The sequence below is a fragment of the Mytilus galloprovincialis genome, chromosome 1 (assembly GCF_965363235.1).
Source record: "Mytilus galloprovincialis chromosome 1, xbMytGall1.hap1.1, whole genome shotgun sequence".
NCBI lineage: Eukaryota > Metazoa > Mollusca > Bivalvia > Mytilida > Mytilidae > Mytilus > Mytilus galloprovincialis.
Genome location: NC_134838.1, coordinates 114636970 through 114663859, shown reverse-complemented (window position 1 = coordinate 114663859; position 26890 = coordinate 114636970). Strand labels below are relative to the sequence as shown.

The 26890-nt window shown below is 33.3% G+C and overlaps 1 protein-coding gene across 1 annotated transcript; it reads right to left on the bottom strand.

Moving 5' to 3' along the window:
- Window positions 1-386: 386 nt before the first annotated feature.
- Window positions 387-25729, bottom strand: LOC143055547 (plasminogen-like). Its single transcript, XM_076228737.1, has 6 exons — window positions 25631-25729; window positions 21354-21553; window positions 16786-17031; window positions 7573-7809; window positions 1753-1947; window positions 387-1054 (listed from the first exon to the last, which is right to left on the bottom strand). Exons 2-6 carry the CDS (start codon window positions 21472-21474, stop codon window positions 834-836), a joined length of 1020 nt encoding a protein of 339 aa, XP_076084852.1. The 5' UTR covers window positions 21475-21553; window positions 25631-25729; the 3' UTR covers window positions 387-833.
- Window positions 25730-26890: the final 1161 nt, after the last annotated feature.

Below are 26890 nucleotides of genomic sequence, written 5' to 3'. Positions count from 1 at the left end.
TGGTTGATCGTTATGGAATAACCGTTTCACAAATGATATCGGATATGTTCCTTACGTCGTAACTACAATCCCCTTCCCTTTCACAAATATGACCTACCGAATTAGACCATTTACCGGATTTGTTATCTTATTAGCAAGACTACGGGTTCCACATCTGCTTACCCTTCCGGAGCACCTGAGATCAACCCTAGTTTTTGGTGGGGTTCGTGTTGTTTATTCTTTAGTTTTCTATGTTTAGTCGTGTGTACTATTGTTTGTCTGTTTGTCCTTTTCATTTTTAGCCATGGCGTTGTCAGTTTATTTTCGATTTATGAGTTTGACTGTCCCTCTGGTCTCGAGTGGATAAATATCGTATCAAACTAGATGCAGTGGTAGAATCTATATGTAATAATATCAATATTTTATCATTTTTTACCGAAAAAAAGTTATTTCTTATCCATAATACAAAGATCTTTCAGTTGGTTCTCTTCGGAAATTTAACATATTTCAAAACTCAAATCTCTTAAGCAAACTATACAAAGTATGTAAATAAAAAAAGTCGAAGATAACAAAGTTTTTAGTCGAACAAAAACCGACAACACCATGAAAACAAAATCACAGATAAAAGACATATGAAAACCTCTTTAGCTGAGTTGTTTTCTCTTATTGGTTATCAACTATCATTTCTTCTAAATAAATCATAGAAGACAGTATTGTGCAATTAACAATAATTTCATCAGAAGTTTTTTTTTCTAAATAGATAAAAAATAATATATTCATTTCTATTTTAAACAAACTAATATTGCAGCAAACATAATTTGAAATGTACAATAATAGAAAAAAAACAGTAGAAATTATTCACATTTCGGTACTGGACAGAATTCCCAACGTACATTTGGATCAGTAGTAAAACACCAAGGAGCTCCTGTGTTGTCTGGGTCTCTACAATAATTTGTATTCTTATCTGGACCTGCTGGCATTGTCACTTCAAAGGTCCAGACGTCGCATGTTATACCAGTAACCGTACAGGTGACTTTTCCTTGATATGTAGTGCTATTAGTGTAACAATCTTCATCTTTCATAAAAAAAGACAAATCACAGTTCAATCTTTCATATACAATCTTACTAGACTCTTGGTATATATTAAACCATGAACGATTCAGTATTGCATTTGAATAAGATTATTTACCGGGTTTGTATAATATAGCAACATGACGGATGTCCCATGTGAATAAGGGTGTCTTTCCGGATCACCCCCAGTTTTTGGTGGGGTTCGTATACCTTAGTCTTTAGTTTTCTATTTTGTCTCTTGCGTACTATATTATTTGTCTGATTTTCTTATTTGTTAGCCATGCTGTTGTCTTTTTATTTTCTACGAGTTTGACTGTCCTTCTGGTATCTTTCGTCCAAAAACTGACACAATTGGGAATATATTAAGTCTTGACATTGATTGGACATACGTTCAAATATTATACTTCTGTCTTTAAATCGTGAGGTTGTTTTTGGTCAATATGGTATAGGATTGATTTCTATGTGATACTGATTTTAATTTTGCATAAAACTCTAGTAAATTGAATTATGTATAATGCACGTCTAATTGAACAGTTTGCAGATAATTTTATAAAATTTACATTTCATGTTTTTATCAAAGGTAGGAGTAAAGTTTAATATTGATTTATTTTATTGTATAGGATTTAATGTATGATTAAAAAAAGTGGTTTTATCTCTGACTGATTGTTAGTCAAAATAAATCCACTTATATATCAAGCGTACCTGTGCATGAAACAGAATAGTCAGTAGTCCACTGATCATCCGAACCACACTGAGATACGGGACAATGATCTACAGAAGTTCCCGCTGTCAGTGTAACACATGTGAACACCATTCCGATAAATTTCCCAACATGGAAGAGGGATGTTGTATCAGTCGGTACCACAGGGAGTCTTTCATCCACACCGCAAGCATCACCTGTGCATACAAAATATTTGTTGTTTTAAATCACAATAATGTTAGCTTACATATTATTTAGGCGTGGTTTATTCGTGTAAAGAAGCTCGTGTCTGCATGTGCTACTCTTATTGGTTGTTCCTTATTTAGAAGCGATACACGTGGCAGAACTCATCTTTGTTATTCTGTTTGGATAGAAGGACGCTATTTCATATTGTGAAGCAATTTTTTCTTTATTGTGCTTTATCATAACAGTACTTTTCTTTCATTATACGATTTAGACTTTTATATTAGTTGTCATCTAGATTGGAACTTTAAGCTTTGATTTAGTTTCCTTCCTTGGATTTAAGTAAACTTGGATTTAAGTATTCTTGGATATTTGTATTCCTTTTTCACACGTGAGTGGTAACTTTTATTGTAACATTATAATCAGTTCCATTATTAACATTATGGCTACCAGAAAGTCGAAGAGACAACCGAAAAGGAAAATGCCTTACGAACGTCCGCCTGTAGACTCTAGCGAGGACCCATCCACGTGGAGTAAGACAAAACTTATCCAAGAATTAAAGGGGGTGGATATAGAAGTTCCTGTCGATCTTAGTAAGCCAATCATCTTACAATTATTCAACAGTAATATCAAACGAAAGGAGGCAACCGTTATTGAAGCAGAAGTAATTTCGGATATCGGAACTCTACAATCCCCACCGGAGCAACGCCCATTCATCAACCCAGAACTGGAGGCGGGTATTCCAATGAGCAATATGTGTAATGCGTTCGTTTCTATGTCACAATGCTTTACGGGTTTACAAAGTACCGTAACTCAACTCCTTTTGAGGAATCCCGGAGAAAAGCAGCAGAACACAATCAAAGACGGATTTACCCTTCAGCATTGGTACAACCAGTCTACTACCGTTGATAACTATACTGCTTCTCATTCCGGGATACAGGAGAATTGTGTATCCGTAGACACCAACAAGGGAGCCAGATCAGATGATTTTACCGGTATAGATATTGTATCTTCATCACTGCAGCGACAGATTATTGATGGTAAGGATGTTAATATTGCTGCCTTGCTAATTCCTAATTATGAATGCCCACAATCACATACCGTAATTGCTGACAGCATTGAGGTTAATCTCCCAGGGAAACCCGACATACGATTAAACCGCACACTGACCATTCAGGAATTTATTAAGGCATTCGGCAAATATAAAAGAATAATGTCAAAAGCTTATCCAGAAAGACGCGTCGAATTAGATGCGTACGAAGAAGACATAATTGATATTAGTAATTTTTACGGGTCTAAGTATTACGATTACCATAAAATGTTTTCAGCCAAAGCGTCCACACTATTAAGAGAACATCACGTTAAGGTAGACTGGAGTAAACGTGACCGTGATTTATTCACACTCGTAGCTGCAGGTATTCAAATCAGCGTATGTAAATTATGCCACATGTGTGATCACACTACAGAATTTTGTCCGCTGCAGCTGAGAAACTCAGTAAATCATCAAGAGATTAATAGTTCGAGAAATGATGATCGTGGCGATAAGTACGGCCGACCAAAATATTTTCAGGACGGTAAAGAGATTTGTAATAACTTTAATAGCATTAGAGGGTGTACAAAACGCACCTGTTCTTTTTCACATGTTTGCACCAAATGCCGTTCGCCAGGACATTCACAGGTTCTATGTGGGAAACGCCCATCAGCAACGTCTTCATCCAATCAGACACCTCCGATTGATAAAGAAACTCCAAAGACATCTCGTAAAATGTGACTAACTAAATTTGATATGCGCGCTACAACCCCGGTCAATGTCAAACAGCTTAAAAGTGAACTAATGAATCATCCCGACAAACATTTCGTTGATTATTTATGTAATGGGTTACAATATGGCTTTGATACTATGGTTAAATATGATAACATTAAAACAATGGAATGTAGAAATAATTTAAGCGCTAGGTCACAGAAAGATACAGTTGCAGATCTTATTAACAAAGAACTACTTAACGGTTTCGTTTATGGTCCGTTTGAAAAATTACCTTTTGATGATTATCGAGTAAGTCCGTTAGGAGTTGCAGAAGGTAAATATTCTTTCAAAAAGCGTCTTATTTTAGACTTGTCCGCACCGCACAACGATACAAACGTTAGCATCAACGATCTTATAGACAAAGATTTGTGCTCTATGACGTATGTCAAGATAGATGACGCAATTCGTCTCATTACTAATTACGGGAAAGGGACAAAACTCTGTAAGTTCGACATTCAAAACGCATTTAAAATATGCCCAGTGCTACCGAATCAATGGCCATTATTTTGTTTTAAATGGGAATCTCTTTACTATTTTTATGTGCGATTGTCATTCGGATGCCGTAGTAGCCCAAAAATATTTGATAATATCTCTACAGCGATTTGTTTTATAGCAGAACATAATTACAAAGTTAAACATATTCTACATTTACTGGATGACTTCCTTACTGTTGACCCTCCAGAGTTCGATGCCGAAAGAACAATGGCGTTAATGACCATGATATTTAATCGATTAAATGTTCCACTTGCGGCAAACAAAACTATGGGCCCACTAACGTGCATTGAATATCTTGGTATTGTGTTAGATACAGATAAATTGGAGGCTAGATTACCTGCAAACAAAGTAGAAAGAATTTGCAAATTTATAATTTCCATAATTCAAAAGTCAACATGTACAAAAAGAGAATTACTTCAACTTTTAGGCCATTTAAACTTTGCATCACGTGTTATTGTGCCAGGTAGATCTTTTGTTTCCTATCTTATAAAATTATCCACGAAGGTTAAAGAACTTCATTTCTATGTCAATTTGCGCAAGGAAGCTCGAGTTGACCTAGAATTTTGGCTCCGATTTCTACATAATTGGAACGGAATAAACATGTTTTACGACTGTAATTACACTTCTAATTTCGATATTCAACTATACACTGATGCTTCATCTACAATTGGGTACGGATGTTATTATCAAGGGAAATGGTTTTGCTCGACGTGGCCAAAAGAGTTACCTTCTTTAAACGATAAATCGCTATCAATGGCATTTTTAGAACTATATCCGATAGTAGTAGCTGCTCTTTTGTGGGGTAAAGAATGGAAATGCAAGAAAATCCTCTTTCTTTGTGACAATGAGGCGACTGTAGCAATTGTTAAAAAGGGAAGATCAAAATGTATCGAAATTATGAAACTTATGCGACAGTTAACGTGGTGCGCATGTGTAAACAACTTCCAGGTAACTGCTAAACATATTGAGGGTCGTAAAAATAACATTAGTGACGCTTTATCTCGTTTGCAGATGGAAAAATTCCACCGCCTCGCTCCACATGCAGAGAAGCTGCCACACAACTGCCCGAGTGTCTACTAAGTAATGTGGTGTTGAATGAAACAGTCAAACAATTATGGACACATGCTGTTGCTAATACAACAAGATCTTTGTATAATATAGGTTTTTCTCACTTTGTTAGATTTTTGTTGCTAAATGGTATTACATATAATTCACACGATCTACCTCTTATATCAGAGGACGTTCTCATCTACTTTATAGCACATTGTTTTAAAGTTTTGAAACTCAAACACACTACTATAAAAATTTATTTATGTGGTATAAGACATGCTAATTTGAAGTCAGGATATCATAATCCTCTAGAAACGCCTCATGGCGAATTTTTACCAAGACTCGCTCTCATTTTAAAATCTGTTAAACGCATACGAGCTCACAAACTAGAACTAGGTTGCCGATTACTTTTCCAATTTTACAGGAAATCTGCCTTAGAATGAGAAAAGGCGTGTTTGGTAAATATATTGATTGTTTGATAGAAACAACTTGCATAGTTGCGTTTTTCGCCTTTTTGAGATGTGGAGAATTTACCGTCATGAATGTCGATAAGTTTGACCCTCTAACTAGCTTATGCATATCTGATATTATTTTAAAGACTGATTATGCTATTCTGAGACTTAAAGAATCTAAAACTGATCCATTCCGAAAGGGAATAGATATTAAACTTTTTAAAATAGATAACTCTATTTGTCCTTTTTTGGCTTTAAAAAGATTTTTAAGTATAAGGCATTCTGAATTTGGAATTGGATTTCCATCTGATCCGCTTTTTATAACAGTTAATAGGGAAGCTTTAACAAGACAATTTTTTCTAGTGAAATTGAAGAATATTTTAGAACTTTGCGGTTATGACCCAAACTTGTATAATGGTCATTCTTTCAGATCTGGTGCCGCAACTAGTGCGGGGAAAGCACGCGTAGAAGATCATATGATCAAAGTACTTGGTCGATGGAAATCAGATAGTTATTGTAGATATATCAAGATTTCCCCAACTTCTATCAAATATGCTCAACAAAGTTTATTTTTACATTTGTATATACTCATTGTGTTATATAGGATTGTTTGCTTATGTATATTAATACACTTTATTTTTAGTTTACGCGGTTAATTTCTCTTGTCTTTGAAACAAGTTTATTATCGTTGATATATTGAAGGCTAAACCACCTCACACCATCCTTGGGGGCACTCAGCTGATTCTCATCTGAGTTTTTGGACATTAATGAAATTTTATTGTCTGGATCTATAAACCAAATTTCATTTATTCCCCCAAGAATTCAGTTGTCTCATCACCACCGTCAGTTCAACTCGTTCGGCAGCCATGCTGCGCTGTCTAAAGCAGTAGGGAGCCATGCTGTGCTCCCTCGGAACCATGCTGGGTTCCTTCGAACTGACGGGTGTGTCACTGCCTTTGAAGTTTGCTTCTCATGAATGCTAATAAACTTTTTAGGCAGAGACCGGTCAAAATTTATACATAGCTGAGATGATTCCCAAGGGCCAAAAAATAATTGTATAATCATAAACTTATGTAAATCTATTGAATAAAATTGGTAGTCTATATTCTCAATTTTATGTTTAGGAGTACTTGGTTTTCCAATGGGTGATGTTGACCACAAATCGCCAATGAGACATATTTATTACTTTCACGGTCTTCATCAATGATCTAGATATTTATTTGTTTTACAGTTTAACTCACACACATATTATGTTCTCTACAGATGTCTTTACTTTTGCGGTCAGTCAAAACTTTGATCTATCACTATTTAATTAGTATTTAGATAAGCACGTGCATAGTATGAAAGAGATTTTACGGACATTAAGCTGTTCTCCATCTAATTATACAGTTTCAAAGGCACATAGAATCTTGGGTCATTTAAGGTCTTTCACCTCTACGATTCCGGGATGATTGACAGGAATAAATTGTATATTTAAAAATGTTGTAAACAGACGCTGTGAATTCAAGACTTACTCTTTTCCAAAACTTCACCAACAAATCTTACAGTCATTTCATTATATCCCAAAGTCGGAACTTACAAAGATAACGTATTCGCCATGCAATTCGCCCATCTAGCATTATTACCTACACAATGTGTCTCAAAGTTGACTTACAAAAAATTAGACATTTTTTAGATTCTTCAGAGTGTAATTAATAACAAACCTCTTAAAATCAAAATCAATATTCTATAATGTCTCGGTTATTATTTAATCTGGTAAAATGTAATTGCAGTTAAGCTTAATGATTGGATATTTCAAAACTATAAAACTAGATATACTTATATATATATATAATTACATTTCACGATGTAACAATAATCCCAGTTCACAGCTGGATCAGAAGTGTAACACACAGGACAACCTTCGAAATGATTTGTTTCTCTGCAGTAGTTTGTGTCATGTGCTGTTGTGTCTATAGGTAAATAGTGCCTGTAGTGTGGACTATCTGTGTTCCAGTACTGACACTGGATACCACCGGTTGTATAACTGATCGTACCACTATATTCCGAACTAGTTGTCCAATAGCAATCATCCACTGAAAGAGGCAAACAAATATTGTTCACACTGTTTATTTTCGCCGTATATTTTAATTTGGAATCGCAATGTTGTGTATCTCCTACAGTGTAAATGTTGTAAACAGTATGTTGGCGAGTCAGAACAGCCGTTTCACAAACGAATGAACGGTCCTCGAGCTCGTAGCGACTACCAATGCAAGCCAGACCTTCCTCTCATTCGACATTTGGGATCCCCTGGCCACACTAAGGCAGATCTCAACCGACTGCCCATTACAATCATTGACCACAACTCTGTTTAGTCTAGGGAGGATAGACTTACTCGGGAAAGGTTTTTGAAAAGAAAATTAACAATTTTGGTACCAAATGGGATAAATGAAAAGATGTAGTTCGACTCACTGTAGTGCTTCCCATTTAGGTTATATTTCTCATTATAACAGCCTCTGTTTCTATTTCTTAACCTTACTCATCTATAAAATAAATTTGTTGAATATGCCAATTTAAATTGCTTACTTTTTGAGGGATGTAAAAGTACCAAGCCACGTTCAACTAGTTAACCTTAGTCAAAATTTATTATAATATTTTAACGGCCGTTTGTTTGCGATGTTTAAATACGCAGACTCTGTTGCAACTTCTCTTCTCTGTCAATTTGAAATATTATAGAATTAAACGCCTTTTTAAAGGAATTTATTGATGTATAAACTGTACCAAGTCACTCACAATCATATCATAAACGCCTTTTTAATTCGGACTTTAATGATATGTTTGTGAGTGACTTGGTACAGTTTATACACCAATAAATTCCTTTAAATTCTTTAAGGTATGAGATTGGGAATATATTTTCTACACTTGTTACCTCTGTCTCACGTAAATTGTACATGTACGGCAGTGAATAGGCCTCATATCAAGAAATCAACGCCACTTTGCTTATTTGAATATTATACAAAAGAAATCGGATACGGGTCACGGAAATTATATCAAAATGATAGGGAATTTTGAAAAAATATCTGTTATTATTTTGATTTAAGTGATAGACAGGTTGCCGGGACAGAAAATAAATATACACAACAATATACACCATTTAAACGAAACATAATGATTGTTGTTGCAAAAATCAAGGTTCCTGAGCTATTTTAAAAATCGAAGCGAGAGGCTTTTAACATTGCAGTGTAAAATACAGGCTAAAATAGCTGAAACGTCAAATTTGCAAAATTCGTGTAACAGTTGAAAATTGGCTTACAAGGTCATAAGAAAAACAGGTTGCCGGGGTGAAATTTGAAACTTTTGAAAATGTCCAAAGAATAAGCAAGTCTAAACCTTGTATGTGTAGTCGTTGAAATCTAGGTTCCCACGTAAAGTTAAAATGACCATATTTCAAGAAGAATAAACTCAAGTAAACACGAACAATTCACTAAATTCGCGTTCATTGTTTTGATTTTGACCGCCTGACAACTTTACGGAAATATCAGAGTGATTGTAAATAAGGACTCTGTGACGGACAACTTATAATATCCGAGTTTTAAAGATTTTAATGATATCAAGCCAGTCCAGTTCAAACTATTATCACGTGGTACAATTCTCATTTAAATATTCTGAATATTAATTAGCAAAAGCACTACTAATTTCTGGCTATGTGGCTCATGAATATATTTGTTGGTTTGCGCAAAAATATGAACTCAATGAAATTAGCTATCTGATAAAAAATAAACTGCAAAAACTCTTATTATCATTTAAACAAATGTTAGAGTGTAATTTTGAATTTAACGATTAACGTACAGTGATTTTTTTTTGTTAACGTCGATTTTATCATCGCCGTCATCTTGTTTACCTTGGTTACGAAAAGAAGTTCGGTCAACGTCGTCTATCGAAAAATAACCAACGTCAAGATAAACTACCGGAAGTCCTCTAGACCAATCATATCAACGTATTCCCTAATATGCAAATCATATAAAAATTATTCATAAATTTAGATCGTTCAGTACTGTTTATTTGGTATTTTCATTGACGTAATCGTTCTTTTGCCCATCATAACTGTCGTTACCGTTAAAGCATTAGAATTGTGCTAGTTCATATCTCACATTATTATTTTTATTTAAAGCATATATTTGAACTCTCTGTTGTAATTATCCATATAACCTATCACTGGTGTTAAACAGGTAAAATCGTCTTTTTGTAATTTCTCCGTGTACACGCAATGTTTTAAAGAATTACTCATCCGCTAGGTTGATATGTACGGTATTGTTGTATGTGTGTGTTCTTAATGCTATATCATATGTGACCTTGTTACCGAAATAATAGCCATTGAAAATTTACGGAAGATCATCGTAACTCCAAGAATTTTGTTTGTTATGATAGCGGTAACTTGATTATAGATAGTCGTAATTTGTACATGTTCATAGTAACTTGTCAGTGATGATCGTAACTTTCTCTATATGCTAATGGGCGACTTTATATATAAATCGTGATTGATTGTTGATAACTAAGGAATTATTCACTCATTTACATTTTGCTTTGTAGATATAGTCCTTATATTTTACAAGTCATAATTTACGGTAAGAATTATTCCTCATGAACAAGGAGAGGCAAATATTTAGCATGTTTACATATTATTAATGGAAACTATAATTATGTTTAAATTACATTCGTTTTCAAGAAAAGATATGCTTTAGGTCACGGTATCTTATTTTCCTTTGAATCTCGTTCCCTTTTCAAACACTTTTTTTCGTAATCTGAATGTTCCTTTGCTGTGGGTAGTTAAGGTGTGCGTCAATACTGCGTCTGCACTAGACATAAAAGAACACATATAGCGCATATAACCTACGATAAAATGAAGTTACTAAGTGTGTTGAATAATGAAAATGTGGCGAAATCAGTGTTTTCTTTTACATTCAAAATTCTGTGTAGAATGGCTTGTTTTTTATTCAAATTTATTTTCATCGTTTTTATTTGCTTACATGTTCGTATCAAAGGTAAACTAAAAAGTGTAGTTTATTTTTATCGGTTAATCAGTAAGGACTCTCGGTGTTTAACATAAGATACATGATAAAATTAAAATCTTTTCTTTTCTTCTTGGTTGTAATCAAAAGATGTTTAGATTAAAGTTTTTACGAATACACCTTTATATACAAGTTTGTATCGAAGAACGCGGTTGATTAAATTTATTTCTTTAGCTGTATTTAGTATATAAAGTAGATAATATATTATTTCGGCCGCTTGATCGTATAATGCCAAGGTCTATATAAAACATAATCAACATTTTGGTTTGAATAAAATTGCCGTTGTTTATTATTATTATTTAGGGCTTACGGGTTTATTATACCCCGATGTCTAAATAAGACACTGCACTTGGTTTTAGTCAAACCGATATGCTTTATGTCTCAGGTTGATTCTTCGTTACTTTATTTTCTCCTGTTTTATCTAAAGTCCCCCTCTAAATATAGAGTCTAATTCCACAGTGTGCTCTAGTAATAATTCAGTTAGTCCGACAGTTTGTGTATTTCGGGGTTTTGAATTTAATATTTAATGAGAATACGATATAGTTAAATAGTTTAGGGTGTTCACGGTAGAATTCCGTTTGTTAAGAAGCCGTTAATATTCATCTTTTATTTTTGATAAGAACTTTTACATTAATTTACAATGCAATAAATAGACTTATTTGAGTGCTCTATTTTATGGGTACATTGTTGACTTTGGTACTTTATATTGTTATTGCAATTTACATGTGTTGATATTTTGAGAGACCTGATTAAACTATAAAAAAATACTTATCTCGATCTCCTCAGCCATGGAGACTCAAGGCACAATGGTTCGAAACTTTATACGAGATTAACAGACGGTTTACTATATAAAGTCGCAAATATCAAGTAGATTTGTGTTTCGGAAATTCTTTATTTACGAGTCATAGATCAGACATTAACCTCAATGCTAACGACATTCTTTACCAGCATTTCAATCAGCCCGATCATTCCATCGCTTCTATGACAGAACGCATTATCGAAAAAATATACCATAGTTCTAACAATCCTAATCTTGCAACGCTTCTCCGTAGACAAAAAGAGAATCACTGGATTAGACAATTGGGAACTGCGACACCATATGGTTGCAATGACATAATTTATGGTATAGGTATTCTATCTAGTCCTTCGTGTAGCTCGGTGAATGTGATAATATTTTCAACTCTACTTCTCGACGTAGACGCAGTCATGGTCATCGTCATTATACATCATCTAGTCTGCATGATGTCCCTATTAATGACTTGCTGCCATTTATACAAAAGCCGTTAGGTATTCATCACATTTGCACGAAACTTTATTCATTACCCCTTTCAAAACTTCATGTTCAATTTATCTTTGGAAATCAATGTTATAAACCCTCATTCAAACCAATACAAACTTACAGCTATAATTTCAGATATTGCAAGTCAAAGACTTTTCAAGCCAGTTCGCATTGGAAAAGATGAAAAAGAGAAAAGATCTTTCCTTAATCTTTCCTTTGCCAACAAAGGTCTCGATGGCGTCAACCTAGGCAATATCCTTCATCATAAACTAGTTCAATCGAAAATACCTCCTTATTTCAAAGACCTGTCTGTACCAATCATTTCTTATACCTATACCAAGCCTATTGCAACTAAAATTTTCAATTACAAACACGTTTTGCAGGATCTCAGTATTGCCGACTTCAAGTCTTAACCTCTTGATTGCACTTGTGCTAGTTTCCAATTCACATATAATCCGGCTGGCCACGTTGTTACCGGTGACCTCAACATTGTTAATAACACTTCCCTACGAAATGTGTTATCGAAAGGTCCAAAATATCGTCAGCCGAAATCCATCAATTGGAAATACAACTTTAAAATTTTGATGGATTCAGTCGAGGATTATGCCAGGCAATGGGCTAAGCATGAGAAGGAAGACGTAGACACTCTTTCCGAGTGGATTAAGGCAGTGAGGTCGTTGATACAAATCAGAATTAAGAAACTGAATGGGTCTATCAATGCCCATGCTACGTCAATCTTTAAAGACCCTAATATTGCAAAACACTTATCCTACCTTCATGACAAATATGTTGTTGTCCCCGCATATAAAGCCCAAAACAACATCGTTTTTGTGTGTAAAACTCATTACATTAACTGCTTGATAAACGAATTAGGTATTGACAATTCACTTGGAAACCCAACATATACCCTCACGACACTTACCAATGAGGAAATCCTGGATAATCATAGGTCTGTTCTATGTTCCTTTGGAATTTCAACCATAGATGATGAACTGGATCTTCCATCACTGTATTGGATACCTAAACTGCATAAGTGTCCTTACAAACAACGGTATATTGCTGGGTCTTCCAAGTGCTCCACGAAACCTCTTTCTAAATTATTAACATCTATTTCATCAGCAATCAAAGACGGGCTTCAAAGTTATTGTTAAACTGTCTATTCTAGAGGTGGCGTAAATCAGATGTGGATACTTTAAAATTCCAAAGATCTTTTAGAGTACATACAATCTAACTCTCTTTCATCTTGTAATAGTATTTTAAAACCTTTGACTTTTCTACGCTTTCTACAAGTATTCCACATTACAAACTAAAAGACAAATTGAAAGAGTTGGTATTGCTTTGTTTCATAAAAAAGAATGGCCAACGAAGATACAAGTATCTTGTCTTAGGGAGGGATAAATCCTACTTTGTAAAGGATCACTCTGATTCAAACAAATTCTCTGAAACTGACATTATCAAGATGCTTGATTTCTTGATCGACAACATATTTGTTACGTTCGGAGGACGTGTTTTTAAACAGACTATCGGCATTCCAATTGGAACGAATTGTGCCCCTCTTCTTGCCGAGTTGTTTCTTTATTATTATGAGGCTGACTTCATACATGAACTTCTTAGGAAGAAAGATAAGAAGTTAGCAAAATCCTTTAACTCTTCTTTCCGCTATATAGATGATGTTCTTTCACTAAATAATTCAAAATTTGGTGACTATGTCGAACGCATCTATCCAATTGAACTAGATATAAAGGATACAACAGATACAATTAAGTCGGCCTCATATCTTGACTTACATCTAGAAATTGACAATGAGGGTTGATTGAAAACAAAACTTTACGACAGAAAAGATGATTTCAGCTTTCCCATTGTGAACTTTCCATTTCCAAGTAGCAACATTCCAGCAGCACCTGCATACGGTGTATATATCTCCCAATTGATACGATATTCCTGTGCTTGCATTTCCTATCATGATTTTCTTGATAGAGGGTTGTTGCTCACAATGAAACTATTAAATCAAGAGTTCCAAATGGTGAAGTTGAAATCATCTCTTCCTTAATTTTACGGACGCCATCACGAGTTGGTTGACCGTTATGGAATAGCCGTTTCACAAATGATATCGGATATGTTCCTTACGTCGTAACTATAATCCCCTTCCCTTTTATATATGTGTCCTACCGAATTAGACTATTTACCGGATTTGTTATCTCATAAGCAACACGGCGGGTTCCCCATGTGGAGCGGGATCTGCTGACTCTTCTGGTGCACCTGAGATCACCCCTAGTTTTTGGTGGGGTTCGTGTTGTTTATTCTTTAGTTTTCTATGTTGTGTCATGTGTACTATTGTTTGTTTGTTTTCGATTTATGAGTTTGACTGTCCCTCTGGTATCTTACGTTCCTCTTTTACGCTTGATTTCATATAATTGTCTGATTGCAAGTATTCAATTTACAGTTAACTTATAGAAATATTGAAGTCAAAGTCCGTGACCAGTATCAGAGTATACGTATTGTTCGAGTAGATTGTATATTTTAACACAGGAGAAAACGGAGCTCATCAGTACAATGTAGAAAATACGTGTAGCTGTAGATGCTGAGTTAACATTACGGACTTTACCAAATAAAATACACTGATGATTCAAAAAGGATATTTGAAACATAGAAAATATACTAAGGTCGAACCGTTTCCTGTTACAATATAATGGAATTTTAAACTATAAGTTAGTATAGTTTTAACATTAGAATGCATTATGTTCTTAATATCGTTGACCTGTGGTTGTCCCGGATAGTATACCAATATTTGTATAAATCATCATGAAAAATTTCAAACCTAGCTTATGTTGAAAAAAATGTTTCGATCACGAATGTTGTTTACGGGTTTGTTGTTATCTTTATACATTTTTTAATTAGATATTCCGTTAGCAGAGGTTTCTGACAAAATCAGTTACTATGATCATAGACATATTTTATACAATGACGATTATCTTTTAAGTTATTTGTCCACAATTTACGACTATCTTCCGTAAATTTTCAAAGTCTATTATTTCGGTAACGAGGCCATATATGATATTTAGAACACACACATACAACAATACCGGACATATCAACCTAGCGGCTGAGTAATTCTTTAAAATATTGAGTGTACACGGAGAAATTACAAAAAGACAATTTTACATGTTTTGCTCTCCGCCATGTTGGGATAACCGTGATCAGTTTAACACCAGTGACCTATGTCTTTGTTTGAATTTGGAATACTTCAGAAAAATTTATTCTTGATTATTTAAACTCTTTATTCAGTAATTATCATATATAACTGCTCCGGTGTTCAGAGCTTTCAATTGTTTTTTTAACATTTTCTTTCTATAAAATAATTTCTGGCATTTTGCAAAATGCCTTTCAATTTTTCCAGGCAGTCTGTAAAATGCCTAGAAAAAATAGTCATTATGTAAAATTACTGAATCTTGCAGGCATTTCAGAAAATGCATAATGTTTTCAGGCATTTCACAATTACTAAATTTAAAAAATGCCTGTAACATATATTTGATATATATATAGCTAATTGATATTCAGAAATAGGTATCTTGAAACAAACACAACGTTTACTGCTGAATGAATGATGTTTAGGGAACTCTTGTATTCAGGTTAGGACAAATCCTTCTTTTTCGCTTTTAAATCACAAAAAAAGATAAAAACAAATATTTAATATCTGTGATTTTAGATTTCTTAGTGTCTTGGTAGTTTGTATTGGGTTACGACATTAATATCTTCTGAAAGAGATTTGTTTTGTTAATCTTTTACGCAATATAATGTCTTGTAAATTTGCATTACATGCAATCATTCTCATCACATTTTAACGCAGTTATGAAAGAAAGCGTCAATGAACATCTTTCGTTTATTAATTGGATTACGAAATTACGCAGATAGATGACTAAACAGACTAAACAACTCAGTGGTTGTCGTTTGTTTATGTGTTATATATTTGTTTTTCGTTCATTTTCTATACAGAAATTAGGCCGTTAGTTTTCTCGTTTTAATTGTTTTACATTGTCATTTCTGGGTCTTTATAGCTTACTATGCGGTATGGGCTTTGTTGACGGCCGTACGGTGACCTATTGTTGTTAATTTCTGTGTCATGTTGGACTCTTGTGACGAGTTGTCTCATTAGCGATCATATCACATCTTCTTTTTTTATAAACAAATTAATCAGTATTTACGTAAATTATTCGATCACCATATATAATAGATATAAGAAGATGTGGTATGGGTGCCAATGAGACAACTCTCCATCCAAGTCACACTTCTTAAGGTATAACGACTTATGATGTAAGCATTGCCATGTTGCGATTATTTTAGCGCAAAAGAGACGGAAAGATAAAAAGGGAAGGGGGCCGGGAACAACACAAGACGAAGTAAATCAGAAACAGCGAGGTATAAATTGTTGTTATTACATCAAACGCAAACCTTGAATACGTTTCAACTTGGGGATATGTACAATGTATTACACTTAAAAGATATACTAGAATGTTGTTTCAGAGAAATTAAAGTTTTTTATGGTCAAAATGATTGACATTAAAATAATCTCATTTATCGTAAAAAAAACAATTCTCAATCGACCCTCATTTAAATGTATTTACAGAGGACAAGATATGAAACAGACTAATCTGGATTCGTTTTTGTATTCTATCTTTAGATTTAATGAATAATATTCGACCAACATAGTCCTATATGTTTAGTACCTCCAAGAGCTGTCCAGTTCTTTTGTTGTGATGAAATTGTCGTCGCTTCTGTTGTTAGTATTGTAGTTTTTCCTTTTGAGGTAGAGGCTTCTTCCGTTGCCTTGCTGGTGATCCTATTTGTGACGGTCGATGTGTTATCAATCTCTGTAGCAGCTTTTGTTGTTTGTTTTGTGGTTGACATATCTGATTCATGTGTCCCGACAGTTGTTCCGGATTCTACAGCAACCGCTGTTGTTGTAGACACGTCTATAAAAGTGATATTCATTCTATATTTTATTACTAGTTTCTGTCCTTATTACTTACATAGAAAATGTAGATGCAACTATTGCTAGAACACATATGAAAATAAGGAGATAATTGACACAAATATCCACAAGAGTTCAAATAAAGTAAACCAGGACAATTAAAGGCAATCGTATGGCCCTTAACAATGAAAAAAATATATACCGTATAGCCGGTCAATTTGTTGCAATACTTCAATTTGATAAGCGTATTATCTTCGCGAAAATAAATCATCTTTCTCTCGGAATACACTATTTGAATTGTTATTCCAAACTTGTCAATAACATTACAAATAAGTATGGTTAATTTACACTTTACGGAACAAACATTAAAGGGTGACGAAATCAATTGGAATACTATATTGTTAGATAACTACTCGATTTTATCTTAATCTATCAAAATTTTGTACCGACTTTTAGCGGGATTTTTTTTAAAAGTTCATATCTTGATAGACGATAAAATATTGCGAGAATATAAAGCCATAATATTTGGGCTATTGAAATTATTTGGCTATTTTTTTATTGTTACAGAATTGTCTCATCTTTATATATCATAGAACTGAGATAAAATTCACATCATTGGCGCTGCGAGTAATTACTACTTGTACAAACAAGACTATTAGTGTATATAGGTGCCTCGCAGTTTGATATGGGGTCGTGGTGGTTGACCAGCGGTCATAGGATGACCATGACATATCTAGGTGGAACTGGCCAGAGGATTTCCGAGTAGATGTCTCGGGGTTGTACAGGTAGTGGACCTGTGAGTTGCTCGGATGGATGGTGCGCAGCCCGAAAAAAACAAAAAGGGGAAGAGTGTTGTAGACCTGGAGATATAAAGGTAGTCTAAATAATTGAGTTAGGGAAGATCTTCTTTGGCTCAATTGGTTATAGCGCTGCCTTTAGATCCCGAGATTGAGGGTTAGAATCCCGCTGGTACCATCCATGGATTTTTACGTCATTGGCGTTTGGTCTATGTGTGTACAGAGTGATGTTCATATAATGTTTTAACAAGCATATGGCATATAAATATTTATCATTTGGGTACATAAAGTTCGAGAAAAAGTCAAGAGGTTTGACTTTTAAAGAATGGTCGAAATTGATTCTTATTTTAATTTTATCACTGTCTTTGTATTAATGTATATTTTTTATTATTTGTGACGATTACAATTTCTCTAGATGTGTAGATCGAAAGTCGAGTTGTTCTAAAACATACTAACATTGTCGAATACAGGAGAAGACAAGTTTTGTAAAACATAATAAAAAAAATGGTTTAACGTATTATTTTACATTTGGAATGACAAAACTTTGTCCTGTAAATAAAGGCAACAGTAGTATACATCTGTTCGAAATTCATTAGTCGATTGAGAAAAAAAAACAAATCAGGGCTACAAACTAAACTGAGGGAAACGCATCAAATAAAAGATGAGAACTACGACACAACAGAAACACAACATTAAAGATATAACACACACAGAAACGAACTATAATAAACAATGGCCATTTTTCTGACTTGGTACAGGACATTTTAAGTAAAAATGGTGGGTTGAAAATAAACTCATCATAGATACAAGGACTAAATTTTGTACATACGCCAGACGCGCGTTTCGTCTACAAAAGACTCATCAGTGACGCTCGAATCCGAAAAAGTTTAAAAGGCAAAATAAAGTATGAAGTTGAAGAGCATTGAGGACCAAAATTCCTAAAAGTTTTGCCAAATCCAGCTAAGGTAATCTATTCCTGAGGTAGAAAAGCCTTAGTATTTCCAAAATTTAAAATTTTGTAAACAGTTAATTTATAAATATAACCATTTCAATGATAATTCATGTTGAACCTTGTTTTGTGGCATGTCAAACATCCCGCTTTTATAGCAATGTTAAATATAACATTAAAATAACAACATCACATGACAGGACTACAATACAAATAAATGGGAGAACTTATAAGACAGAGAAACATACGGATAATAGCTAACAAAAGGTACCAGGCTTAAATGTTAGAAAGCCAAAACAAGTACAAAGTTGCAGTGTACTGAGAACCAAAAGTTCCAAAACGTTGGGCCCAAGACAGCTAGGGTTTTCTGCCTGGGATCAGAAAATCCTTATTATTTAGAAATTTCATTCTTTTGCAAACAGTAAATTTTATAAGAAATTACTATATAGAATTAATTGCATAACAGTGTGGTCGACAGTAAAACGTTTGTAGGTTGTAACTTGTTTGTCAACGGCTATGATTTTATGCTCACCCAGTCTGTCAGAGGCCTTCCAGTGGGAATTGAAATATTCACTTGTTACACATTTCGATACATAAAATGAAACTTTCTTTTTACAAAGCTTGAAAGGAATTTGTTTTAAATATTTATTATAATCATCACATACAACCGTGTCATTTATAAGAATAATAATGTTCAGAGATGATATTATTTAATAATAATAAAAAAAAAATAGGTTTATCCATTGTAAAAAAAACTATTAAGTTGATGGGGTTAATTCACAAAATATCTCATTGATTAAGAGCACAACTACTTCTACGGTGTGATCATTTAAGAATGGCCTACTATTTATTAAATGCGTATACATGTGGGTTTTGTTTGTGAAGAGTTCTGGATAATTAAAAAATCATTTGATTTCTTTGTTTAATACCATAAAACGATTCATTCTTTCAGATATTTGTCACTTTGCCTTATCTTCAAGTCCAACACAATTTCTCACGTTTCTTACAAAACTTATATTCTTGTGATGTATTCTTTTGTTGAAAAAAAAATGTATAGATATAGATAGATATAGGAAGATGTGGTATGAGTGCCAATGAGACAACTCTCCTCCCAAGTAATAATTCATAAAAGTAAACCATTATAGGTCAAGGTACGACCTGCAACTCACACCGAACAGCAAGTTATAGAGGGCCCCAAAACTACTAGTGTAAAACCATTCAAACGGGAAAACCAACGAGAAACGAAAAACACATATGAACTACATAAACAGACGACATCATGCATTGTAACTTTTAAAGCCAATTAAGTAAAAAAAATAATCTGAAAGAACGTGCGATATCATATTAGGAAAATTGATGGTCAAACCATAACAAAAAATCAAGTAAAGAATTTGAAGTATTCAACCTTTATAGCTTGCTGTTCGGTGTGAGCCAAGACTCCGTGTTGAAGGCCATTTTTATTTATTTTCAAATTACAAAGGTTATTCCTGATAAGTATTTTTAATTATTTTATTTAGGCGTTTAGAACCTTTGGTGACCTCACAGTTTAAATTTCTATGATAAGTACGTCGTGAGCAGTGGGCATTACAGACGAACGTTCACCTAATTTTCCCCAGTCAATGAATGGCCATAGCTACACTGTTATGAATTTCATTCTAATAGATATACATGATAAAACCGAAGTGTTGACAAACTACAGAATAAAAACGGATAAATTACATGAAACAACATACATGCATCGTTGACATGTAATGGAATTTGATGCGACTGTCATACAAGTGAGAGGTTTAGCTAGCTATAAAACCAGGTTCAATCCACCATTTTCTACATTAGAAAATGCCTGTACCAAGTCAGGAATATGACAGTTGTTATCCATTCGTTTGATGTGTTTGGACTTTTGATTTTGCCTTTTGATTTTTGATTTTCCTTTTTGAATTTTCCTCGGAGTTCAGTATTTTTGTGTTTTTACTTTATACACCAGCACATTAAAATAAAAACAGTCGAGTTAGCCAAAGCCATCAACGCACAAAGTGACGTCACGTTTGAATTTCTAAAACAATTTCCCCAAAATAAGATAGAATAAGGATAGAATTCAAGATTAGATTTGTAAGCAGCAAGTTTAACTGAAATGTTAGAGTCATATGAGTTCTTCGAAGTAATTATGTATAGAAAATTATTACTACATGAATATATATTAAACAGAGTCGTCTACGCACTGTATTTTTTTTAACATTTAATTCGAATTCATACAGTATGATCGACAAAAACATAAAGTAGGGGGATGCAATAACATGTAAAAACATTTAGGCATGCGTTTTTGGTTAATTAGTGATTTGGTTCAGTCTGAAAATGTCAAATATTAGTATTTTTTAAGCTGCCAAACTGAATTGCAGACCCTCTTAACATAGAGTTTTCCATTCCGGTAGAATGAATAAAACACACAACCAAGCACTTATTTTTAACAGACGTATTACGCTACAAAAAAAACTCACTACTTTCTTATGTTAAAGCGTTCACAAAAAATATTATGAAAAAATGATCATAGTTTAGCCATCTTTAAGCGGAATAAAGTTTTACCTCTTTGCGAGATCAGCTGTTCCTCTTGGAATGAGCTGTTACTGGCAGATTGATATTCACGATATAACCCACAATGCATTGTTGTACTGTTGAAGACTGCTGAATTACAGGTAGCTGTCATTGCACACCAGTTAGCACAATGAATTTCACTTCTGGTTATTTCTTTTTCTGTAATCAGATATTCGTTTCCTGGCGGTGACCTAGTAACAACATGAAAGACATCAGTATGCTGCTGTAGAGACTTCCTCACAAAAAAAATCAAAACAAAGATCGCGTGAGTTATATTAGGCAGCAACATCATGAGCAAACATCCGGTTGTAGCATGTCTATAAAATTCCACAGAAAAAGAATTTATATCATTTTAGGTGGGATTTTTTGTGTGTGTTTTTTTTTAAGGAATTGTTGATTGGCCATTGCTAATGACGATTTGTGATGCACGGAAAGCTAAGAAATACATAATTGCTGAAATATATCATTGTATGTTTTTAAGGAATTAAACAACAATGTAAAGATGACAAATGTAATTACATCCCTGATGAATAATACAATTCAATTCAATTTGATATTTTATTTTCGTCTCATGGTCTACATCTACAATTTAAAACATGTAAATAATTAATTCCATATTTGTTGTTTCAAGTGTTTTATTTTGAACAATTATCCCATCTTTTATCGTTTCGATTTCGATTTTTTGTTAAGCAAGTTCTATGACCGACTTAGAAAAAGTCTACAATTATGAATAATTACTACGGAAGCGTATAACCGTCACACATTTTTGTTAATTGTTCTTTCTATCTTTGAGTTATAACGCAAATATCTACTTAGTAGATAAAAAGAAACATACATACAAGGCCAAATCATTATAATTAATATGCATAGGAATAATGGAATACTTGAAGTCGATTATACATAAATTAAGACTGATTTGTGCATCAGAAAAGTATATAATTTAACAAGAAAATAGATATAGTATAGTATATAGGCATATTTAAATTGAAAGATTAAAAAAAATCATGTCATACAATTGTGAAACTTCAAAGTCATATAGACAAAATGATCTGTCTACTTTAAAATGAATTATCAATAAGGAAATTTCAAAAAATCATCCTCGTTTCAACATTTGCCAAATTGTATCGTGATTTCTCAGGCATCTTCTAGTATAGACTGGATTACCTACTCCATTTCCTAACATTTTTGGTCAATTTCGTAACCTGTACTTTTGATACATGTGCTGCTAATTATTAAGGTACAATATCTATTAGTTTCATAATAGAAATTATAAGCGGAAGAAAATTATTAGCGGAAGAAAAGTGCTCCGCGGGGATCAATTATCCAACAAAGATCAAAGGCTAAGAAGAGGACAATATCAGATTATCGCCCTTCACAATGAGCAAATCCTATAATGTATAGTAAGCTATCAAAAGCCCCTGGAAGCCAAAATTTTAAACAAGTCAAAATGAAAAACCAACCACCTAAGTAAGACAGCAACAAAATAAAAACTACTGAATTACAGGCTCATGGATTTGGACAAACAAATAAATGATGTGGCAGATGAACCATGTTTTCTCAATCCTTTCTCTAAATTGTGGTCATACAAAAAATAGCAAACTGTTATCAGTTTAGACGGCTTTGGTTACTATATTGTCACGAAGCTATACAACGACTAACAAAAAACACAATGGTCCAGACATACGACGAGAGAACTCACATTTACTGGAAGTAAGGTCAAAATCAAATGTCAGCTTATAAGTAAATCATGATTTGACTTGCTTCACACAGTGAATACAATAATGAACACTGTGTTTCATATATAGATAAAATATCCATGGATTAATTTACGTTAACATTTAAAGAAAGTGAAAGGCACACATAAATCAGTTCTATATTAAATAAATGCAACAGTAGTGTACCGCTGTTTGAAATTCATAAATTGATTGAGAGAAAAAACAAACAAATCCGAGTTACAAACTAAAACTGAGAGAAACACATCAAATATAAGAGCAGAACCGAGACACCACAGAAACACAACAGTAAAATGTAACACACACAGAAACGAACTATAATATTTTTTTAAATTTTTTTTTATCTTTTATTTGTTTTTCAATAGTCAGGATTTTACAATACCCTTACAACCACCACCTGACTATGGTTTTTGGGGTAAACATTGAAAGTTCTACACAAGACTATCCATTTTGGTTTTTTTTTAAATTGATATTCATAATACAAGAATAAAGTTATTAAAGAAAAAAATCATATAGCTGCTCACACTCACACTTTTTTCACTACTAACACACAGTCTCTGCAATCTTACCATTTGTATGCATGTATGTCTATATATAAAGTAAAAATCAAATATCAACTGTTAGCTTTAGTATAATTTAAAGTATAAAGGGTAATAAATCATGAAAAAATTGTATGTAGTGGGGACCAGAATCTTTCATAAGATGCTGCTCTATTATTTTTGTTTGCAATATAAAATTCATTAGATTGGTATTGTTTTATTCTGGATTTAAGTCCTATAACACTAGGAGCTATATTTCTTAAATTACATCTAAAGATGTAGTTTTTAGCTATAATAATTAACAAATTTAGAAACAAACTCTTAGTAATAAATCCCTATAAAATGTCTTTCTTACTGATGCTGAATTGCTCATCAAGTAATTTGATTTTTTGTAAAAATGACAACCGAAAATTGTATCTAACATTACAATCATAAAATAAATGTTCTATTGTTTCCTCTTCCTCATTACAGAAGGTACATAAACTTGTTTCCTTTTGCTTATTCTATCTAAAAATGTATTAGTAGGTAAAATTCTATGTAATATGTTATATTGAAATTTTTTAAATATGGATCCCTTCAACATTTTTTCAAAAGAGAAAAATACTTTGACCATTCTGAGATTTCAGAATTTGTTACATCCTCCAATTTCAAAAATTTCTCATATGGGAGTATGCATATTTTATCTACAAGATCTCTGTATACAAGTTTTACTTCTTATTTTCCAAGATCCTTTTAGAAAATGCATCAAAAGGAACAAAATTTTCTAAGTTCAAATCACAATAATCTTTAATGTATTTTTTATATGTTTTGGAATGTTAGATAATAAACTATAGTATTTTAAAAGATTTTCCAAATTAGGCTTTTGTCTCACTTGTTGAAATGTTAATAGTGATTTACTTTGACTATCTACAATGTCCCTTATCAACTGTATACCATACAACTTCCATTTCATATATACAGGATATTCAGATATTGGTATAAAGTTTAAAATATCCAATGACAAAATATCTGAAACACATCACTTTGTATAAGGCTTTGGCATGTGTAGACAATCACATATGTCTTTCCAAAATGGATAAGCAATTAGAAATTTCTTTAATCTTATCCTTTTGTAATGTAAAGACTCTGTCACTACCTAACTGTTTTAGTTCTGCTAGTAATAAATTCTGCCAAGTACCATCTGAATTTGATACAAATCTGTTTACCCAAGATAATTTAAGATATGTACAGAAAGACTGCAAATGCACCATATTTAATCCTCCCTGCGAAAAATCTGCAATAAGAGTACTACGCTTGACTCTATCAATCTGACCATTCCCAAATTCCAAATGAAACTAAAAAACATAGAACTCAGCTCATTTAATTGTTGAGATAAATGAGAACAAATGAATCAGTCTCGGCAATGCCAGAGTCTTAATCACAGTAATTTTACCTAGTAATGTTAATTTTCTATGTTGCTAGCCTTTAGTATAGCTGAAACCTCTTTGATCTTTTTTTTTAAATTAATATCAAGAATACATTTTAAATCAAGCGAAAAATCTATTCCTAAAAGTCTAAAGTTTGTGTGTGACCAAATAAGATTGTAATTAGGACACAATATTTGATCAGATTGAAGATTGTTTGTTACCAATTCAGACAGCTCTGGTCATTTTGTTCATTTTTAATCCAGATAACATATAAAAAGAATCAAAACAATTGAGGCTTTCTTGTAGTGATGTCTCACTACCATCTAAAGTTAGAAAAGTATCATCTGCATACTGACTTAATAGTGTTTGTTTTTCATTAATGAGGATACCATGAATTTTGGGGTTTGACTTAAGTTTCGAAGATGATAACTCTACACAATAATAAACAAATAAGGGGAGAGCGGGTCCCCTAGTCTGCAACCTCTCTCACGAAATGAACTATAACATAGCAATGGCCATTTTCCTGACTTGGTACAGGAAATTTTAAGAAACACTGTGTACCGATGATAATATGCCTGTGCTATACTTACTTCACTTAGAGACGTTCTTACGGGTTTTTTTCTTTTCTCTTTTTAATCTTTAAGACACCATTGATTATTGGGTTATTCTGTCAATATGCTAATTTAAAACTGAAAAAACTAGGTAATTAATAAATATTATTTGAGGAACCAGAGATAATACATGCATTTTTGAGCATATTTGGATATAAACATCTGAACCGTGGTGAGTACTGAATACCTACTTAAACCATACAGTACTCCAATTTGATATCATAATTTACGTTTTAGCTGTAGGCTTTAGCTTAAATACGGAACTGTGACTTATTTCAAAAGAAAAATATAGTGAGTCAATGATCGTTTCCGGTCGTGTAAAATTCTCTTCTGCATGAAGAAGTAAAGAATTTTCAACCATAAAAAGAAAAATCACAAAAAAACTGAACTCCGAGGAAAATTCAAAACGGAAAGTCCCTTACAAAATGGCAAAATAAAAAGCTCGAACACATCAAACGAATGGATAACAACTGGCATATCCCTGACTTAGTACAGGCATCTTCTTATGTAGAAAATGTTAAATTAAACGTGGTTTCAAAGCGCCAAACCTCTCACTTGTATGACAGTCGCATCAAATTCCATTATATTGAAAATGATGTGTGAACAAAACAAACAGACACAATAGGTAAAAATGTCACAAATAAGGGTACAACAGCAACACAAACCCAACGAAAAACAACGATGGCGGTCTTAGGTGCTCCTGTAGGGCAAACAGATTCCGCTCCACATGTGGCGCCCGTCGTGTTGCTCATGATATTTCAAAGCCCGTAAATAGTCTTATTCGGTAGGTCACATTCATGAAAAGGGAACGGGAATGTAATTACGACATAACGAACATATCCGATATCATCTGTGAAACGGATATTCCATTCCTAAAAAGTTCGGGAAAAACAGTCAACTTCCGGGCACGTAAATTTGAAAGTAGTCAAAATAGTTCAAATCTTTTTATTATATGCTTGAGATGGACTAAAAATATTACGAACAATACCAGTTTGATAAATATAAACTATGTCTGCGATCTGACGGCAAGGAAGACACGTTTTCTAGAAAAATCGTTGGGGAATCCAGGTAGGTCAATTTATTCATTTATAGATAGCAGAAAAATGGCGTCGAGTTAGTTGCCTTTTTGTTTCTTAGTATGGATAGTAAAATTATGTATTTTCTCTGAGTCGTTTTAATCACTCGAAACTAGATGAGACATGCACAGAAGTGATAGATATGCATTATAAGTATAGAAAA